This window comes from Rhinatrema bivittatum, chromosome 1, assembly GCF_901001135.1.
Source record: "Rhinatrema bivittatum chromosome 1, aRhiBiv1.1, whole genome shotgun sequence".
Taxonomy (NCBI): domain Eukaryota; kingdom Metazoa; phylum Chordata; class Amphibia; order Gymnophiona; family Rhinatrematidae; genus Rhinatrema; species Rhinatrema bivittatum.
In genome coordinates, this window is record NC_042615.1 from 284564467 (window position 1) to 284587112 (window position 22646).

General features: G+C 39.2%; 1 protein-coding gene across 4 annotated transcripts in view; it reads left to right on the forward strand.

The window, feature by feature from the left end:
- Positions 1-22646, forward strand: part of AUP1 (AUP1 lipid droplet regulating VLDL assembly factor) — a 111675-nt gene that overhangs the window by 30148 nt on the left and 58881 nt on the right. For all 4 annotated transcript variants that reach the window (XM_029595864.1, XM_029595856.1, XM_029595873.1 and 1 more), the window contains exons 2-4: positions 4455-4592; positions 5161-5311; positions 16997-17184. In XM_029595864.1, the coding sequence (XP_029451724.1) occupies positions 4455-4592; positions 5161-5311; positions 16997-17184 (477 nt within the window). The remainder of the gene's footprint in view (positions 1-4454; positions 4593-5160; positions 5312-16996; positions 17185-22646) is intronic.

Consider the following 22646-nt stretch of genomic DNA (forward strand, 5'->3'; position numbering starts at 1 on the left):
CTGCTATTACTAGCAACTGTAACATGGAATAGACTTAGTTTTTGGGTACTTGCCAGGTTCTTATGCCTTGGATTGGCCACTGTTGGAAACAGGATGCTGGGCTTGATGGACCCGTGGTCTGACCCAGTATGGTATGTTCTAATTGAAATATCCCATTATTACCGCACTGCCAATTTGGTTAGCTTCTCTGATTTCTCTTAGCATTTCATCATCTGTCTGATCATTTTGTCCAGATGGACGGTAGTATACTCCTATCACTACACTTACCCAACCTACATGGGATTTCTACCCATAGGTTTTTTTTTTTTTTTAAAGTATACAATAAACACAAGGAGTATCTTGTACCAGCAATAGGAGTGTCAGAAATACAGTAAAGCCACTTTTCCAAAAAGAAGAAATAAAAAATATTGACATTCCTTCAAATAATATAGGAAATTGGGGAGACAGAGAAATAATGGAGCAATTCTTCCAGTGAATAATCATAAAAAGAAAATGAGAGCTTAGCCTACGTTATAACATTACTGCCAAGATTGCATAAGTGTTCCTTAGTAAGAATCCAGAAAAGCCCTTAGCTGTGACGACTCAAACACATAATTGACATTTAAATATTTCACTAGACATTTGCATGGATAGCATAGTATATATTGCCCCCCATGAGAGAGAACCTTTGCTCTCATAGACAGAAACTTCGTTCATCACTTCTGTGCTGTTCTTGTCACATCCAGGTAGATCCAAACTTGTTTTCCATGAAAAGTAAGTTTTCTGTTTCATAGAAAAAACTTAGGACAGTGTTCCTTTCATTCATAAAGGCAAAAATAACCAACATAGTCCCTCTATGCATAATCTGTCTCTTGGGAAATTTTCAATACATCCGTGGTGTTCATAAGATGTTGATTTTGAGAAGCAGTTGCCAAAGATTCTGACGCCTCCTGAGGTAACTAGGCCCTCGTTTATAAGGGGCATAGCATTGGATGGTATCTTGAGAATATTTAGGACATAGCTTTTAAATAAATCAATCGGAGATATATTTAAGAACCGGGAAGTTAAGTACCCTTACATTTAAGCTTCTTAAGGAATTCTCTATATTCTCAAGTATTTTTGTTTTTTGTTTTTTGTTTTGTGTTTTTTGTTTTGTTTTTTTTGAGGGAATGATCTGACTGAACCAATCCTTGTTGGATCCTTTCAAAAGAAGAGAATATAGTTTCTATACATTTTATCTTCGAATCTTGAGGTAACTAGTCCTTCCATGGCCAGTACTTGATTCGTGTCCATTGAAACTTGAGTTAAAGCGGTAAAAACTGTCTCTAAGGAGACCAAAACATTCCAGACACTATCAAGTGTTATTACAGCAGGTTGTTTAAAATTAAATTGTATACCTGGGGCCACTGGTGCTTCACGTCCTTCACTTTGCAGGATTTTAAAGCATGACGTCCCATATGGAATCCCCTTAGAAATAGCCACAGGAGTCTCTATACCAAAAGAAATGGAAGAATCCTTTCCCCGCAGAAACTACCACAGTCTCAGACATCTGGCGGCTCTAATCAGTCTTTTCCCTATCTTGCAAGGGTGAAGACAATATAGAATCCAAACATGGCATAGGTGATCTGCAGGGGGGAATTGGCATTCTTGGCGCATCGGGACTTAATGAGATCTTGTCAGCCAGTGGGGTTGGCATCCGCTCCACGTCAACTCCCACTGGGGTCTCAGCACCTGGTATTAATGGCGTGGATGAAAGAGAGCGCTCAATCCTCTGCTGTATTAGATCCGAAGAAATTGATTGAAACGTTTCTTTAAGTTTTGGCTTTGCGTTTCATATGAGGCATATCTATTTAAGAAAACTGCGAGGTAAAGCCAAAAAAGGCTTTCTCCCTGCTACTCATACAGTGGCCATCTTGGTCTCCCCACCCATATAGATTCTGCTGAGCATTTAGTCTCTCTTTTATGATCTTTATCCTGTTGGATTCTATACTCTCCTGGATATAACGTGCCACAGCCCCACTTAAGTTGATCCTCCCTATCATTGCGATATAATTTGTACCCTGATATAGCACTGTCCCATTGGTTATCCTTCTTCCACCAGGTCTCTGTGATGCCAATTATGTCATTCTCATCATTCATTGCTATACACTCTAATGCTCCCATCTTCTTAGGCTTCTGGCATTGGCATGCAGACAGTCCAAAGTGTGCGGGGTTTTTTTGTTTGTATTAACAACCTGCTTTTCAGTTGATAGGGATAATTTGGAAATCTTTAACTCAGGTGATTTTTTTTTTTTTTTTTTTACATATTAGGCACATGGGCTACCTTAGCTTTTATTGGAACCTCTCTGTTGGGATGCCCTAACTCTCCTGTTTCATTAGTATCCTTCAGGGATACATTTCTCTGAACCATGCATTTGAGTGACTGTCTGCTTCCCCCTTGTTCTAGTATATGTCATTAGTTGTAACTTGATTTCTAAGAAACGTTTGATCACGCTACCCTTTACTAGATTCTTTGCACTGGCTACCCATTGTCTCACATTTTGTTTTAAATTTTGTTTGCTCTTCACAGAGGTCTATCCAGGTCTCTCAGATTTGTTAATGTATTACCCATCAAGGTCTCTTCGTTTTGCCCATCAGGGCTTTTAGACTTCATCTCGACAGACTACTTTCAGCTATTACGCACCACTTGTGGAACATATTGACAGGAGATACTTTGCACTACCTGATGTTCAGGAAAAAGGTGAAAAGAGAAATTACTACTTACCTGAATTTCCTTTTCTCTAAGGAAGGCAGGCCAATCCCCACAAGTGGGTTATGCACCTCTACCAGCAGATGGAGATGGAGTAAAAGCTGACATCAAGGATATATAGTTCTGCCCCAATATCAGCCCACCAGTATTCTCTGGAAAAGCCAAACTGAACCACCACAAAAACGCTGTTGCCATTCTGGTTAATACCCTGATGTGCTGGGTCGTTAGTTGTCATACTTGGGTTCCACTAATACTGAGAAGCCCCACTGTGTGTTTCTCTTATTTCAACCTTCCTCTATTTCCATATGCAATTGAGTGAATGGCGTGATGTGAAATGTAGCTGCCATGTGCCTCAGGTTGACTAAGACTGATCTTACTGGTGCTTGATCCTGCTGCAAGAATGCCTTTTAGCACAGAGGCCCTTTTTGCTTGGGAGGAATGCCTGGTCCCGAACTGAATCCTCTGGATAGGAACAAGGCTCGATTTAGTACAGTTGAGCAGAAAGCTCAAGGACTGTAAAAGTTGGGTAGCTTCTCCAGCGAGTCCAGAACTTACCAGTGGGGCTGACAGACCCCATCCGGTACAGGTATGCTGCTACCACTGCCAGGCATTTGAATACGGTTTGCTGCACGTATGTCGAAAGGAAGGACTTTATTCTGTCAGAGTCCTCTCCACTATGAATCAAAGGTCTCTCCAGTGTGGGTGATCAATTGGGACATGAGCAATAGGCATCCTTGAGTTCCAGGGTACATATCAGTTGCCTGGTTGCATAAACAAAAGGATTGTGTGAAAGGAGTTCATTTTGAACTTCTTCCATGTCAGAAGCTTGTTCAATCTTCATAAATCCAGAATATGTCTCAGCTTAATCTCTCCCCCCCCCCCCCCCCCCCCACCCCCACCCCTATTTTGAAATAAGAGTAAAATCCCTGGCTTAGTTTCTGGGGAGAAGTTCGTTCTATCGATCCATTCAAGGAGTGATGCTGCTTCCATGCAAAACTGTGCTGACAGAGACAAGTCTGAATTGAAGGCTGAAAGCCCCTGAGCTGGGGGTGTGTGAGAGAAATGCAAGTGGTATCTAGACTGCACAATTTTCAGGACCTAGCGATTAACTATTTGGGAACTGCTGAGTACTTGTGATTTACTGTCAAAGGTAGCATGCTGGGCTTGATGGACCTAGGTCTGACCCAGCATGATGATACTTATAACAAAAAAAAAATAAAAATCCTTATTTTAGGAGCTGTAGTGGAGGATAAGTACAAGGTAGTTGGATGCCATCAGTAGCTGTTAAGTCTAGTACATTCTATCACTACAGCCATACTCTCCACCATCGCTTTTTCATTTTTGTATCTCACTGCTGAGGAAATCACAAAAAGTGATATGGTAAGGGGTTTGTGTCCAGGTGAATGACTTTAGGTGTCTTTCTGCCTGTCTCCAGAGAAGCACCCCTCAATCAAATGGGCTATTGTGCTGAAGAGAAATTGGACTAACCACCATTACTAGTGATTCTTTTGGTATCGTGTTAAAAAATTTCAAGTTTTGGGCACCAGAAAAACATGTTAACCTCTGTGTAGAAAGTATACACAAGTAAGGGACAAGGCATTAATAAGTTATGATGACATTAAGTGACCTATACCTATAATCTTAGTGAATGTTGGGCTAATATGTCGAGAGATTAGATGCTTTTCTTAACCTTTTTCTGCTTTACTTTTTTTTTTTTTTTTTGTAGGTTTCCCAATGATGGATTCCTTCTCATCATCCTCTTTCTCTACACCCCATTTGGCCTCTGCCTGCTGATTCTCAGGATGTTCATTGGCGTTCATGTTTTCTTAGTGAGCTGTGCACTGCCTGACAACCTCATCAGAAGGTAAAAACCCAATGAGCCTTAGAAACCATTTAACATTTACAGTACAGTTAAGGTATAAAGGCAGTGGACCAGAGTATATAGTAGAGAGGTTTAGAAACCTAATTTGGTTGTTGGCTGGCCAAATTGTGCAGTGTTATTTAGCCTTGACAACTTTGTTTCAGATCTGAAGTACAAGTGGATTCTTGGGTAACTAGTTTCAACATCTCCTCCAAAAGACTGTGCACTCAGGAGTCTAGTACCTGCTTACACCATAGTGGGGTATTGGGTCAGTACTGAGCTGGGAGAGGGAACCTCCTTTTGAGCCATCAATGCCATGTCAAGGAACATGAAGTGTCCCATTCAAGTGCTCCTAAGCTTCTGAAATCTAAGGCTCAGTCCAAGGAGTGTGACTACAAGCTTTGTTTTGGTTTTATAGTAGGATTATACAAGCCCTGTCTCCTCATTTTTACTGTGTAAGAGACTTATCAAATTAGATCTCTGTGTAATCTTCTCACTGCTGATTCATCATGCATGTGATGCGCTGGAATCCCCTTGTTATTCCTAACATCCTATCCTGTCTTGCTTGCAGGTTCATCGTGCGGGTGATGTGTTCAGTGCTGGGGCTCTTTGTGAAACAGAATGACCCCAGACTAAGGGAATCAAGTGTGAAAGTTTACATTTCTAATCATATTACACACTTCGATCACAACATTATTAACCTCCTGACCTCTTGTAACACAGTGAGTAGCTTTTTTTTTTTTTTTCTCCCCCCCCCCCCTCTAAAAATCTCTGCACGTCCTTTGTAAATGTGTATGTGAGCAATGGATGTGTGCTAAAACACATCTGTAGTATCCTCCTTCCATATTTCCAGAGGTTTTAATCCCAACTAAAGTGTAGTATACTGGTTTGGCTATATGGGATGTTCACCTACTCAACTGAATGTACAAATAATTCAACAAAACAAATTATAGGTGATGTAACTTTTTTTATTGGACTAACTTGATACATTTGTGACTAACTATTGAAAGTTATCCTCCCCCCTTCATTGGGTCAGGTCATCTTATTTGACCCTTATTTCTACCTATTCAAGTAGCGTGACATGGCAACCATACTATACTGAACTTAAGAAATTGGTCCAGTTACTTTTTTTATATAACAAGATCTAGGTCTGCTTTTCTCCAAGTATAATTACTTTATCAACTTTTCCAGTTGTAAAAACAAATATTAAAAAAAAAAGACAAACCAAAACAACCTATAGTCTTTAAAGAAGAAACAAAATTTACATGCTTGAAAATAACAGCTGGATGGTTTTATTTTGGGTTCTCACAGTATGGTTGACATTTAAATGTAAGTTTTAGCTTCAAAACGTTAGACCTTGCATCCTTTGTGCCTATGCACTGCAAATACTAAACTTCCTGCTTTAGGAATCGCTGTGTAAAAGCTATCTGGGATATCTATTGTCTGCAGAAGGAGGCTAGTATATTAAAGCTAGCCAGAGCCTCATATGCAAAGTGTCAATGCAGTAGATACTACAAGCTAAAGAAGATGGTATTGACTCTCAAGGGTGGAAAAATATATAGAAAAGCTTGGCAGCTGAGACAGTAATGGTCTGTCAAGCAAGCCTGTAAGTCTGAATTGATGTGGTGATCTCCTAGTTCCCTCCCCCCCCCCCCATTGTTTTGTAAAATTCTCCTTGCTAATGAGTTTTCCCTTAGCCCCTCCCCATTAGTGGACTTGCAAAAGAAGCTTAGATCATAAGATACCAGACTCCCTAAGGCTACTATCGAACTCCAGGTAGTTCAGGAAAAAAATTGAAAACCTACATATGCTCTGTGGCTTTTAAACAACCATTGTCTGACTTCCTCTACTTTACATCTTAGATGTATGATGCAGCTGTTGTCTCACTCTTATATGTTGATTTTATGAATTGCTCTTTATTTAATATATATCATGAGCTTTATATCTTATATATGTGACTCTGTAAGCTGTTTCGACCTAACTCCATTGTAGAATGCGGTATGTAACTTTTAAATCAATAAAAAAGATTGTCAGCATTATAGTTTAGGTTGTGTATTGTCCATTTGATGTTTCTTCGACTTGATCATAATCAAATAATAAAATATACCAAATAAAAATAAAGTTGAGCAAAAAAGTTGCGATAAAAATATTCTTCCCTTGCACCTACAAGTTTTGCCTGTTGTCCAGCTTCTCTTCTTTATGCATTTAAAAACATAAAATAAACTTCTTGCACTAGAAAACAAGTTCACAATTCTTTTTTTTTTTTTGTTATAGAAAACAATTATACTAAAGCAAAATAATGCTTCCTTGTATTTAGCTTAAAATTTAAAAAGAAAGAAAATTGGGTTAAAGTATGATCGTCAGTGCAAAAGCCTGTTTAAAAACATAGTAATAGCAGCAGATAAAGACCAAATGATCCATCCAATCTGCTCAGTAAGTTGCTTATGATAGAAACTGCTACTTATTCGTGTTACCCCATGCCTTACTGTCGCTCCATGCAGATTACCCCCCTCCCTTCCTGCACCTTTTTTTTTTTTTTTTTTTTTTTTTAATTTCTAATTCTAGCTTCTAGGCCCTAGGGATCCACATTGTTTATCCCATGCCCTTTTGAATTTAGTTACTATTTTTGTCTTCACTATCTCTTCCAGAAGTACATTCCAAGGCTGTAGAAAAATCTCTGAATGCTTCCAGCTAGCAATTTCAACTGTCAGAAACATTGCTAAGAAATGGAAGCTTTATGGAAGTTGAGGCAAGATCTGGAAGACCATATAAAATCTGATAAAATTGCCCAAAACTGGTCAGATCTGCAAAAGAGAACCCACAGTTCACTGCAAATGATCTGACACTGTAGTGGTTATTACCTGTATGGCTTTGATTACACAACAGTTATCTGTATGGGAGAGTTGTCAAAAGGAAACCTTTGTATGATGCCATTACAATTTACACTCTCCCTGGATCTCCTCAATAATAAAAAAATCCACACTCTCCCTCATGACCCCTTGGATCAGAAAACCTAATGCTATTAGATGCCCCATGTCCTAAACTTACTCGACTTGATGAAACCAGAGAACGAGCTTTCTTTGCTGCAGGACCTCTCCTATGGAACAACCTACCAAAGGAAGCAAGATGCCTCCGAGAGAGTATTCTTTAAAAAAAAAAAAAAAAGCCCTAAAAACTTTCCTGTACAAAAAAGCATGCCCAAACCTTAGTGATAATGGACTTACCTCTTAACATATCCCTCCCCAGGGAATGCTACATAGCTGTCTTTAGGCCACACTACTGGCCCCTTTTGTCATAAGAGTGGACTCCCTTGTGTTTGTGTCTTCTCCCCCCCCTTTACTGAAGAATTATGTAATGTTCTGTCTTGCTTGTTTGATTGTGTATGTTCCTATTGTATCCTGCTCTGAATGTAGGCAGGGGGGGTAATGATTTTACATACTTGAAATCTAAAGTATGCAAAATAAATGCTGCTTGAGCTTGAAACCTTTTGGAACAAAGTGCTTTGGACTGACAAAATGAAAATTGAACTGTTGTGCCATAATAGCACAAGCTGCTGTAGCTTCAATTTCTTAATGTTTCTGACATTTAAAATCCCTAGCTGAAAGTGTTTTATAAATTGTTTTTTTAAAGTTTTCACGTGCTTTGCAAGAGTGAATTACAATATCTTCATTTTTTTTCCCCAAATGCTCAGACAGCTGCTGCTTAGAGAATCCCATGGTTGTTGAAAGTAGAGGTTAGATGGGTCAGAGTATTCTACTGTGAAATTGTCTTCAGCTGACTAACTGAAGGCCAAATGAGGCAATCAACGTTTTGGCCCTTTACTACTTAGTTAGGAATCAACTGGAAGGTTGACCAGACTTTGTACATGCCATATTCATCGTACTATTTTTCAATTTGTCAAAATCAGCAAATAGTACAAAGTTAAAACTCTTTGGAATTTTTGCTATGTAAATGTCTGTATGTATTCAGTGAAACAGAGTGAACAGAAGCAATTTTGACCAGAGATGCCTAAACCTTTGCAAACAACTATATAGGTGTCATATCAGGATACACTTGGAAGTTCTTTTTAATCAGACTTGTGGCACCTAATACAGTTGGGATTATTTGTATCGTTCTGCCATATTTTACTGATCTCTGCATATGATTTTTGGTACTTTGAGAAGACAGCCTGTCTACTTCTATTAAGTCATTCATATGCTTTTTTGTCTTTACTACAATGTCTAGTTTTCATGCATCAAGCTTTTTATTGGTAGGAATAGGGAATGTTCCAAGTGATCCCTACTTAATTCTCTATCATTCCTTCAGGGTCATGAAATGATCCCAGTGCTTTTTTTTTTTTTTGGTACTGTAATGGTATTGTTAGCTTCCAGTGGATGAGCCATGCCCTGTGTGATAACTTTAGTGTTGTGTGTGTGAAAATATTGTTTTAACCAAATACCTAGCCAATTTATAGGAAATTATTTTTCTAAAACCAGGAAATACTAAATTCTTATCACATCTCATTTTTATAGAAAATATTGTACTACATAAGCAGTTGACGGTGATCGCTGTCTAGAAATAACACTGACAAGTGAGTGCTGGACATACATAGACTTAAAACTTGGGTACAAGGATTAGTACTCTGTGAAATTTCTTTTCTTACTTGGTTCCTCTTTTGGTTTTTGATGGGGAGAGTTTGTGCTTAGTCTCCAACCTCTCGGCTGTCAATTCGGCAGTTTGGAAGGATGCGCATCTCTGGCCCAAAGTGGAGGTTTTCTTCAGCCCCAACAACCATGAAAGAACCTCTCTGACACCTGGAAGCCATGAAGTGTCAACTGGGGGAGCAATCCAGCATGCGAGTGTCCTTCTGCTGGAACTCTTCTATTGTTTTGGGCTTTATTTCGGGAAGGACAGAGCTAACTAACATTTGTAGGAAATGAAGCTCGTGTGATTCTGGATCAGCAGGGAGAGAACATTGAGTTGGGACCTCCTTGAGAAGAAGGAAAGTTTGACAGAGGCTTTAAATTGCAAGAGGAGGTGGGTCAACCACCATCCCAAATTTCATTTGCATCCTGGAGTATTCGGCAATGTATTAAAGGTTGTAACTGGTTGCTAACTGAAACTCTGGAAAGTTGCATATGGAAAATTGTGTGCTGCGCCCCCCCCCCCCCCCCCCTTCTAGTGTTTTTAAGCTAAGAGGTCCAGGGACTCTCACTTTGTCCTGAGGCCAAGTCCTTACAAAGACCAAACAGCCACAGGGTGTGATTATTTGAAAGAGGGAGGCCCAAGGTGTAGGGGGTGACTCTCTCACTGTGGATGCTCTCAATAGATGTGCACTGAGTGGCAATAAAACAGGACATTCTGCATGGGTGTTCCAGGTTAACCCACTGCAGATATTACAAGGTAACCATTTGGCACCACACGTTTAAATCTGGTTACAATCAATGTCCCATAGTTATTCTCCAAACTGCTTCTCAGTCTGTGAAAGTTCCCCTTAGTATTGGGGTCCTGAAATGTTTTCATCCTTCAGAGCATGGCTTGGTAAGCCTCCACTTTAGAAGCTCCTAGATGCAGTGAAATCTCATTCCAGACAATACCCAGGGTACAGGTGAACTTCAGTTTTGCAAAACTCTTAAATCTCTTCTCTCTCCTCCTGGAGCAGTGAGGAATCCGTATGAAGAATATAGCTCTTACCTTCAAAGAAGATGTTGAGCAACTTGGGTCTTCTCTGTTTTTGAGCAGTGAGGGCATCAGGAAATTCTATCCCAAAAGTCTCCAATCAGTCACCACTATCTATCCACAGAGTATGAGGGAACAGATATTTTACCTAATCTTTTCCAGAATCAGGGGAATTTTCCCTCCTTGAGCAAGCACTAGGGAATTAGCAAAACTCCAAAACATAACAATCCAAAATTTCCTTAAACCTGCAAACATTGACGCAACCTGACCAGCGAGGTATCCTAACTCTGGGGCCAATAGGTCATAAAGCATAGTCCACCAGATATTAGGGTACCATTGATAAATCACACTTTCTACTTAGAAGCATCATGGCATATTGAGTTGGCAAAATCCAACCAAAAAGTGCTACACTCCTGTTATGCCTCCCTCCGAGCAGACAGGAGCTCACCATTCATTCCAGCCAACCTCACCAAGGGTGCTGTAAGAAAATGTTACTGTCCTCTAACACCATATCCTAGACTAGGGCTGACTAGTGATCACAAGAGGGTCTCTACAATTTAGATAGGCTTTTTTAAATGGAAAGGAAAGTGGCCATTCTAGAAATGCCATTTGAAATCTAAAGATCTTCAGGTATTAAAAGTGAAAGGCAAGTAGTAAAGTGGGTCACTTTGGGAGCTCTAAAGTACAGGAACAAATAAGGATTACGAACGTTTGTATGTAGCTTTTCCGTAGCTTTTTTTTTTTTTTTCTTTTTGCACAGCTTTTTTGGACTCAAAACTGTCACCCATGGTAAACAGCCCAAATAGTCACAAGTGCTTGGTTTTTGTTTTTTATGGTTCCCTGCTTAAGAGTATTAAGTTACAAGCCTTCAACACTCTTTTGCCTTGATATTTCTTGTATTAGAAATTCATAATTTCCCTTCTCTTACCCCTCCCCCCAAAAGGTATTCTTGTGTGTTGGAAACCATGCTTTGCATACGATCATATGGTCATAAAAGCAAATGTTTAATTTTGAAATTAGTATCAAACCCTGTCTGCTCTAGGAACACCAAATCATTTTGTATGTGTAAAGGCCAATACAGAATATCTGTGGTCCTTATTCAAGGGATAGTTTGTTCAGCTTTAAGACTTGTACATACAGATGTGTATTTAAAGGGAGATAGCCCTTCTTTTGGCTGAACTCGGTTTTCCTGCTTGAGAAACATGAATGGTTGCCTGTTGCTAATGTTCAAGTATAATCAGTTTTGTCCACAGTTTGACTTTTCCAGAGAATACTGGCAGGCTGATGTCAGGGCAGGAATATATAGCTATGACAGCTTTTACTCTGTCTCCATCTGCTGGCAGAGGTGCATAACCAACTCATTGGGATTCACCTACCCTTCACTAAAGGAAAGGAAATTATCAGGTAAGTAGTAATTTCTCCTTTGAAATGTATGTGTACAAATGGTAGAAGTCTAAAAACAAATAAAATAAAGATGGGAGAGATACAATGTATAGCGCTGAATGAAGAGGTAGATAGAATTGGCATCTCAAAAACCTGGTGGAAGGAGGATAACAATGGGACACTGTTCAGGGTACAAATTATATCACAGTGATAAGATGGATCAGATTGGTAGATGGGGTGGCAATATGTTGGAGGGCATAGAGGCAAATGGGATGAAAGTTCTGTACGAAACAAAATGCATTATAAGAATCTTTATGGATAGAAATCCCATGTGAGAAGGGGAATAATAAAATAGTAGTGAGGGTGTATTACCATCTTCAGTCAGAATGAACAGACAGACAATGAAATGTTAATAGAAATCTGGAAAAACTAACAACTAGCAACATAATGGCTGATTTCAATTACGCCAGTATTAACTGGGGTAAATGTCACATCTGGACATGCTAAGGAAGTAGTTTTTCTAGGTGAAATAAATGATTCATGTAGCAGCTACTACAGAACAGAGCTACTTAGACCTAATCTTGGTGAACACATGATTTGGTGTGAGAGGTAACTGGGGCCACTTGGCAATAGTAGTAACATGATCAATTTGACTTGATAACTGGAGGGAGGACTCTAAGGAAATCTACTGTGATAGCATTTAATTTTCAAAGTGAGATTGAGAATAAAGGTTAGGAAAAAACTGAAAGTCGCAACTGCAAAGATTGAGTTTACTTTAGGTATGGATGTTTTAAAAGTAACATTTTGGAAGCCTAGATCAGATGTGTTCTATTCATTAAAGGTGGAAAGAAGGCCAAACGACTCACATGGTTAAAAGATAGGTGAGCGAGGCTATTCTAGCCAAAAGAGCATCTTTCAAAAAAGGAAAAGGGATCCAAATTAAAACAGGAAATGCATGAAGTACTGGCACGTTAGTTGAAAAGCATTGATAAGGAAAGCAAAGGCCAGAAATTGAAAAGAAGCTTTGTGTGGAAGCAAAAACTCATAATAAAAACTTTCAGGTACATTTGAAGCAAAAAGCTTCCAAGGGAGTCAGTTGGACCATTAGATGATCAAGTGGTAAAAGGGGCACTAAGGGAGATTAAGGCCTTGCCAGAGAAATTAAACAAATTCTGTGCTTTGGTCTTTACTGAGGAAGATGTAAGGCACATATCCATGCCAGAAGTGATATTTGTGATAATACGGAGAAACTGAAACAAATCTCAGTGAACCTGGAAGATATAATAGGGCAAAATTGACAAACTAAAAGCAGATCACTGGACCAGATGGTATACATTCCAGAATGCTGAAACAGAAAAATGAAATTGCAGATGTTCTACTAATAATTTGTAAACATTCATTAAATTCAGCTGTGGTACCTAAAGATTAGAGGCTGGCCAACATAGTGCCAGGTTTTAAAAGGGGTTTCAAGGAGTCTCCACCCAGGAAAATGATCTAGGCAACCTGTGTGGTGGTGACAAAAAAAAAAATAGAATGCTAGGAATTATTAGGACAAGAATGGAGAATAAAGCAGAATATTATGTCTCTCTTGCTCTGTGGTGAAACTGCATCTTAAGTATTGTGTACAAGTCTGGTCACCACATCTCAAAAAAGATATAATAGAATTAGAAAAGGTACTACGAAGGGTGATCAGAATGAAAAAGGAGATGGAACAATTCCCTTTGAGGAAAGGCTGAAAAGGTTGGAGCTCTTCAGCTGGAAGAAAAAAATCTTATTAGGATTTTTATGTAGGTAACTTGCTGTGAACCGCTATGAACTATGGGAATGTTCGGTGTAAAAAAAAAAAAAGCTTTAAATAAGGGTCTATAAAATGAGCAGGTTGGAGCGGATAATTGCAAATTTGGTTGTTTTTATGCTTTCAAAAAGTACAGACTAGGGGAGATGCAATGATGTTACTAGGTAATACATTTAAGACAAATAGAAAATATATTTTTACTCATGAAACAAATGAATTATTCCATTCACCCATATCCAGCAACAACGGGCATAAATAGAAACTTGGTTTTATATTGCTGTTAAGAATTAATGATTACAAACTAGCTGTCTCAGGTATAACTTGATCTCCCTAGACTTATCACTAGCTCATTCAGTGGTTTATCTTTCATGTATCTTATTAAATCTTAGACCTCTTTGACTTGGGGGGAAGGAAAAGGGGATTTGTGTTTATGTGCTTAAACTACTTTAAACCAATAGTCTTAAGATACCAACAGAAGCTATGCCCTTAACTATGAAGGCTTACTATCTGCCACAAAATGTGATGGCATTCCCTGGAAGTGAAACCAAAGATCAGCGTCCTATGAACATTACAGATATGTTGGAGTTGTCTCAAACTGAGAGATCACAAAGGGGGGACTATGTTAGTTTCTTTCGCCTTTGTGCATGATAAGAACATAAGAAATTGCCATGCTGGGTCAGACAAAGGGTCCATCAAGCTCAGCATCCTGTTTTAACAGAGGCCAAACCAGGCCACAAGAACGTGGCTATTACTCAAACACTAAGAAGATCCCAAGCTACTGATGCAATTAATAGCAGTGGCTATTCCCTAAGTAAACTTGGTTAATAGCCATTAATGGACTTCTCCTCCAAGAACTTATCCAAACCTTTTTTGAACCCAGCTACACTAACTGCACTAACCATGTCCTCTGGCAACAAATTCCAGAGCTTAATTGTGCGTTGTGAGAGAATTTTCTCAGATTAGTCTTAAATGTGCTACTTCCTAACTTCATGGAGTGCCCCCTAGTTCTTCTATTATCTGAAAGTGTAAATAAGATTCACATCTACTCTTTCAAGACCTCTATCTTATCCCCCCCTCAGCCGTCTGTTCTGCAAGCTGAACAGCCCCAACCTCTTCAGATCGAAATACTGTCCTTAGATTTTTTATTTTTTTTTTTCCAGGAATAGGAGTTCCCTATTTCATGGCTAGAAAGTCTGGATTTATCCAGATGTCACCAGGATCGCTCAGGAGCAGAGAAGGAAATTCTGATCTGAGATCAGAGGAAGTGACACGTGGTGCTCAAGTCATATTATGATATCTGTGCAAATGCATAGCGAAATATCAAAATACAAATTGTCTTTTTTGAACCATCGCAGTTATGATCTTTACCTAAGAGTCACTCAATGTAGAAGGCCCTTAAATTAAGGTGTTACTCCTATTTTCTTTTTTCCTTTTGCATAGATAATCTTGTTTTTCTTTTTTTGGATTCCTTTCTCTATTTACTATTTAGTGGGAGAAAAAAAATTGATTTTCTTATTGTAATTATTTTTTGTTAATTTTGATTTATGTATATTGCTTCTCCCTACTGATACAAAGTATTTTGTTTGTGAAATGCATTAAAATTAAAAGTGTCTTTGGACATTTTACTCTATACATGCATAAATTTAAGTGCATAGCATGTAGCTTTCATTCCATGTAGCTTCTTTTTATATTACAGTATTTGAATTTTTGGAACCAGTTTAGTTCATAGTGACATAAGTAGCAGCAGAAAGACCAGTTGGCTCATCCAGTCTGCACATTTATAGTACACTATAGGATATATGTTAGCTGCCAGCCAGAGTGATTTTTGCCTGATGAACAAACTATCTTCATTATGGGTGCTGCTCCTGATTTTTGGCTTTTGTCAAGTTAGTCTAAAATCTCTATCCCTTAGCCACAAAAAAACTGATTGCACCTGTGTGTGTGATTTCCATACATTTTCCAATTCAGTCTACTAATCTTTTTTTTTCCCCTGTACGTACCAGGATCAGTCCAGACTGATCCTTCGTACTAAAGGAACGAAAATTAGCAGGTAAGAAGTAATTTTCCTATTCTGGAACTTTATTAGACTCTCTCCTCAGCCCTCCTACCCCCAAAGTGGTACGCCTTTATTAACTGATGTGAGATGAATTTTCAGTAGCACACCTAACTGCAAAGTTACTATTGTATTGAGGTGGGGGAAGGTAGACATACAATCAGGCATATCATACCTATAAGGGAGCCAGGACCGACGTGCCGCAAATGCGCAGTAGAGAGCAGCTCTACCGCGCATGCGCGCACATCGGCCAGAGCACAGCGTGTCAGAAAAAAAAAAAAATGGCGCTGGCTCCTCAGGAGTGGCGAGGAGCGGGAGGAGCAGTAGCTCCGGTGACGCGAGGGAGGGACACGCCCCTGTCTGCCGGTTGTGGATGAGCTGTGGGGGGAGAGAGTGGGAGGTGGGGGGAGAGAGTGGAAAGGAAATGGACAAAAAAATTTTTTAAATGTAGCCCGTTGTTACGGGCTTAACGGCTAGTAAAAACATAAGGAAAGAGACCAAAGTAAGACGGGGAATATAAACATAAATCAGTTTCTCAACCTTTTTAGTGTTCTTAGGCTGCAACTACAAGTCAGATACCTTCTGCTTTGTTTGGTTGGTTCTTTGTAATTTGTCTGGTTTTGTAGTGCTTTTCTTTTCTTTTTTTTTAAGTCCTGGTATTTGTATATAGAGATGTGCATTCGTTTTAAACTAATTAGACAAAAATTCATCATGGTTTGGGAGTGCTCAAAAACAAAAGGAATCTTTCAGAAATTTCGGAAAAACTTGTATATCGTGTTAGTGCGCACTAACGCTAAATTCGGGAACCATGAAAAAAAAAATCCCAAACTGCGGGGGGAAAAAACGAAATTACTCACAGGGGACCCGAACCACAAAACTAACCCCCCCCTCCCTCCCCGAAACACATCTCTATTTGTATATTGATTTCATAGTTTAGGTGGCTTTTACAAATGTTTGTTCTGTTGTACATTTTTTATTATGATCACAGATAAAGTGGCAGTATATTGAGTAACCCAATTACACTATAAGGGCTTGTAACCTTTGATCCAATGTGTCAAATGTTACATTATGGGAGAGTCCTCTTCTCTCATTGTATGTTCTGTCTTCTGTTTCTTGAGCCAGAATGCAATTTTTATCTGATTATCCATAAAAGCAAGGAGTCTTGAGGGATATCGTTTATATGGAGGTAAAAACCTGTATTTCAGGCAAAGGTTCTGGGCTGAGCTTGCAGTTATCTCTGAGATCCCTAAAGCATTCTTTTTACCCAGTGTTCAACTAAAGTAGTCTAAAAGACTCATCGCAGCTATAATGATTCAGACAATATGCAGTTAGTTCAGTTTCATCTTAGATTAAGTTCTGTATTCAGTCTGTAATGTTTGCAAATTAATTTGGTCACTTTGCATATCTGGAGGCGAAAACAATTTAGCTTATTTGTCTGTATACACAGCAAATGTGAATCAAGGACAGAAGTTTTCAGATTTCAGTGAGTTATTTGGTGCTCTGTTTTTGTTCTTTCAGCCTATGCTAAAGGGGGCCTCTGGTTTTGTGTGCTGGGCCCGGGGTTTCATGGAGATGAATGTCTTGGGAAACAGTCTTGAATTGACGGAGCACCTGAAGCAGTACTCCTCTGACGGGGGCAACCTACCCCTACTACTCTTTCCTGAAGAGGAGACCACCAATGGCAGGGCTGGCCTGCTCAAGTTCAGGTAATTGGGCTCATTTCTGCTGACTATTATTAGGTTACACCACTTAACTGTAAATCAAAATGTTTTGGGCTTTTTTTTTTTTTTTAAGGGAGGATTTGCCCAAGGACAGGAAAAATTATTGGCCTTCTACCTGGGACTAGCTGACTATGCTTTTGTATGGGTGGTGATTGTGAAATGCTTGCTGACTGCTTCAGCAAAAATATTTTGTGTTAAATACTAACAAATAGCTACAAACTGGAGGCAAATATCTTGTTCTAGAAGATACTTTTTTTTTTCCCCCCCAAGTCAGGCAGGAAGTGATTCACTCCCCTATGTGTTTTGGCTCCAGAGGGTTGAGTATGTCTAGGTATAAAGGGATAATCAGGTTGGCAGAAAGATGCATGCTATGTCTGATACTTGGGATACTCCGGTGGAGAAACCACCACGGATGCTCCAGTAATGCTTTCTCTTCTGTACATAAAAATATATTCACCCTACTCCACCCTCCGCATGTACATGCCTTCTATTTACCTCTTGAGTCCTCAAAGCTAAATATACATGCTTCTGCCTAAGACTGAAATATTTATGCAAGTTTCCTTGCCACAGCTGCATAGGGTGTAGGTGGTTTTTTCTCCCTATTTTTATGGTCTGTGGTTGTATGCTTTTAAGTTTCTTCTAAATAGAATATCGGTGTTTGGTTAACTGATTTGATTAGAGTAACATCTGGGGATCCACCTAGCACCTGTGGACTCATGCATTTTGATCAATAGCTGCTGCAGTCTATTGCTGAGCTGAAATGGGGAACTGACACGGTCAGGCAAACCCCCCCCCCCAAAAAAAAAAAAACAACAAAAAACTAAATCAATAAAATAAAGATTGAAGAGAAATACAATCAAATTTTATTATGTTGTAATTTCTCTTCAATCTTTATTTTATTGATTTAGTTTTTTTTTTTTGGGGGGGTTTCCTCTTGAAGTATTTTTACGTTTGATCTCAAGCTTGACTTGTAATTTAGCTAGGTTTGTGTGTTTTATTTTGGTATTTTTATTGTTGCCAAATTGTGAACAGTTTTGATCAATCACACATTGCTAAGATGGTATAGAAATGTTTTAAATGTGTGGTTTTTTTTCTTTTCTTTCCACTCCCATTATTAATCTACATTTCTGGTCTGTGCCAGACCAGTCCAGACAAATGGGTTATGTCCCCCTGCCAACACATAGAGATGGAAAAAAAAACAAAAACCCTCAAAGCTGAGTTTGCTGCCGTTTATGGGTTTCTGGTGCTGCTTTAGCTCTTCAGTATTTTTGTCTCCAGCAGATGCTGCAGATGTGGACTGGTGCCGCTAGGAGTAGGGAGGTGCTGCAGCTAGGAGTAAGCAAGCTCCCAGGAAGGTTTTATGCTCGGGATCCCAGTGGAACATAGGCAGAGTCTTAGGGGTGCTCCAGGCAATGGTCCCAGTGGGACAGATTCTCAATTCCCTCTTTGGGGGAGCTGATTAAGTTGGGGTATTAATTCCTATACAGACAAGTTAGGTGCCGGGTAGTACCCAGTGACTCTGCTCCCTTGGTGAGTGGCAGCATGAGCTACAGACAACGGAGTCTCTCTATTCTTGGAGAGCAATGGGGAGTCAGTAAAATTGTTTAAAAAAAAAAAGGGGGGGGGGGGGCTTGCAGCACAGCCTTTTTCCTGGGTTGTCTCCTGTGGTGGTGTGCCAGATTTGAATTTGGGCAGGGGTTCGGAGGTGATCATTTTGCCTCTCCTTCCCTAGGCTTGCTTCTGGTATAGCTGAAAAAGGAGGGAGCAGCACCACAGGCAAGTCATAGTGACTGAATGTGTCAGCTGGGTGCATTCTGCCTGGTTTGTGAGTACCAGGTAGGTCAGTTCTTGACTGACCAAAGGCTGTTGATGAGATGGATCTTGACACCGATTCAGTGTTTTGAAATATAAATTTCTGCATCATATAATAAGCTTATCTTGTTGCTATAATTCTTGGGGGGGTAATCATCATTGCTCTCATCACCTATCATTTAATGCTCCTAAAAATTAAAAAAAAAAATATAGACTGGCATACTCCTTGTGATCATTTTGTTTTATTTAGTCTTTTAATCTTGGTGCCAGCGTGCTGATTGACAGCTCATTTCATAAGAACATAAGAAATTGCCATGCTGGGTCAGACCAAGGGTCCATCAAGCCCAGCATCCTGTTTCCAACAGAGGCCAAACCAGGCCACAAGTACCTGGCAAGTACCCAAACACCAAGAAGATCCCATGCTACTGATGCAATTAATAGCAGTGGCTATTAGCTAAGTAAACTTGATTAACCATAACTTTTTTGAACCCAACTGCACTAACCACATCCTCTGGCAACAAATTCCAGAGCTTAATTGTGCATTGAGTGAAAAAATTTTCTCCAATTAGTCTTAAATGTGTTACTTCTAACTTCATGGAATGCCCTCTAGTCCTTCTATTATCTGAAAGTGTAAATAACAGATTCACATCTACTCGTTCAAGACTTCTCATGATCTTAAAGACCTCTATCATATCCCCTCCTCAGCTGTTTCTTCTCCAAAATGAACAGCCCCCAACTTTTCAGCCTTTCCTCATAGGGGAGCTGTTCCATCCCCTTTATCATTTTGGTTGCCCTTCTCTGTACTTTCTCCATCGCAACTATCTTTTTTTTTTTTTGAGATGCGGCGACCAGAATTGTACACAGTATGCAAGGTGCGATCTCACCATGGAGCGATAGAGGCATTATGACATTTTCCGTTTATTAACCATTCCTTTCCTAATTCCGAACATTGTTTGTTTGGCTTTCAGCATGCAGACAGCAGCAGAGAGCATACCACCTCCATAAGAACATAAGAAAATGCCATACTGGGTCAGACCAAGGGTCCATCAAGCCCAGCATCCTGTTTCCAACAGTGGCCAATCCAGGCCATAAGAACCTGGCATGTACCCAAAAACTAAGTCTATTCCATGTAACCATTGCTAATGGCAGTGGCTATTCTCTAAGTGAACTTAATAGCAGGTAATGGACTTCTCCTCCAAGAACTTATCCAATCCTTTTTTAAACACAGCTATACTAACTGCACTAACCACATTCTCTGGCAACAAATTCCAGAGTTTAATTGTGCGTTGAGTAAAAAAGAACTTTCTCCGATTTAGTTTTAAATGGTACCCCATGCTAACTTCATGGAGTGCCCCCTAGTCTTTCTACTATCCGAAAGAGTAAATAACCGATTCACATCTACCCGTTCTAGACCTCTCATGATTTTAAACACCTCTATCATATCCCCCCTCAGTCTTCTCTTCTCCAAGCTGAAAAGTCCTAATCTCTTTAGTCTTTCCTCATAGGGGAGTTGTTCCATTCCCCTTATCTTGGTAGCCCTTCTCTGTACCTTCTCCATCGCAATTATATCTTTTTTGAGATGCAGCGACCAGAATTGTACACAGTATTCAAGGTGCGGTCTCACCATGGAGCGATACAGAGGCATTATGACATTTTCCGTTTTATTCACCATTCCCTTTCTAATAATTCCCAACATTCTGTTTGCTTTTTTGACTGCCGCAGCACACTGTACCGACTATTTCAATGTGTTATCCACTATGACACCTAGATCTCTTTCTTGGGTTGTAGCACCTAATATGGAACCCAACATTGTGTAATTATAGCATGGGTTATTTTTCCCTATATGCATCACCTTGCACTTATCCACATTAAATTTCATCTGCCATTTGGATGCCCAATTTTCCAGTCTCACAAGGTCTTCCTGCAATTTATCACAATCTGCTTGTGATTTAACTATTCTGAACAATTTTGTGTCATCTGCAAATTTGATTATCTCACTCGTCGTATTTCTTTCCAGATCATTTATAAATATATTGAACAGTAAGGGTCCAGATTCTACCACTGAATTACTGACATGAATTTGACTGTCCTCTAGGTTAATAGAAAGTTGTTTGCACGTTCTTATCATTCTTGAAACTTCTTTTTCAATGTGTTAGCTATAAAGATGATACTTTTCAGTTTTGTAATTCACTGGCTATTCACTATTTTAGCTGATTTAGAAGCTTAGCCACTCTTGATGTGTATTTTCTACCAGGTCATGGTTTCACTTGGGACTTGAGGTGGCTTTATCAATTCCATTTAATTTATATAGTGTCTTCTGTGCAAATTAAAATGTCTGTATATTTATTAAAATGCAGTTGTCACACACAAGTAATTTTATTTTTAAAGGTATTGAATGACCAGGTGATAAAGAGCACTGTTTGTTTCCCTGAAAACTATAGCAACAATGTGATTTAAGCTTATTATCCCAATGCAGAGGTGTAGCGAGGGTCTCCGGTGCCTGGGGACCAGTACATGTTGTCTCCCACACCATCACCTGCCAGTGCATCATCACATGGCACCATTATATGGGGTGTCTTTTCACTGGGGAAGGGCTGGAACCCAGCCAGCGTGTTACCACAAGGTGCTGCCATGCAGCACCTTTGCAAACAATTATGGTGTTGGCTCTTTATAATATAAACATTTTTTTTTTAAATCAGTTAGTGCAAAGGTACTAGGGTACCCTAAGTGAATCTTATAGCTTTATGCCCAGCCTTCGGCCCTCCCCACCCACCATGGCCCTCTCCGTACACAATTTCAAATTATGCATTTATAGTAGATTTTACATGAAAAAGATACTCAAAGTACTGTCTTTTGAAATAAAAATATCACAAGAGCATGTATGTTACATTTACATGTAGAAAACTCGGCATAAAAGCTAAATACTTGGAACACACACATTACATCTGTTGTAACACATGTTGGGTGTCGACTTAGTTCTCAGGAAGTCATGAGCAAACTAAATTACAATAAAATAAACCTCGCAATCCAAAATAGCATTAACTGTCGGCATGCAAACAGTTATACAACCCTATGAAAAGGTGACCCTGCAAACATTACACCAGCCCTTAAAACACCAATATACCTCCTTTTAGGAAAACAGAACAAACCATATTTCTATAGATCCCTACATTGAAATGACACACTAGCAGAATACTTAACCTCAATCACAAATGCAGAACACAAGACCCTCACAAATACAGAATAAAGTGACCATAAAAATATAAGTGGAAAAATGCAGACAAACTGAACTGGAAACCACAAGTCAGACTCCGTATGAAGTGCATCAATGGAAAAGCAGAAACATAAAACAAAATCAAGAAATAAAAAAACATCAATCATGTTAGTAAAACAATACCAATAAAAATATTTCAAAACAGCGAATGAACAGAATAACATCCAATTAAAATTTTTTTTTAATTTCCCAAACACCAAGACTATTTCAGAACAGCATACACATCAAACACTGATTTTAATTAAAATCAATAACTATTTAAAAAAAAAAAAATCATTCTCCATTCCTGGGAACTTATGACTCCCAATCAACCTGAGATTGTCGTGGAGTAATGGGAGGGGATGGGAAGTGCACAAACTGT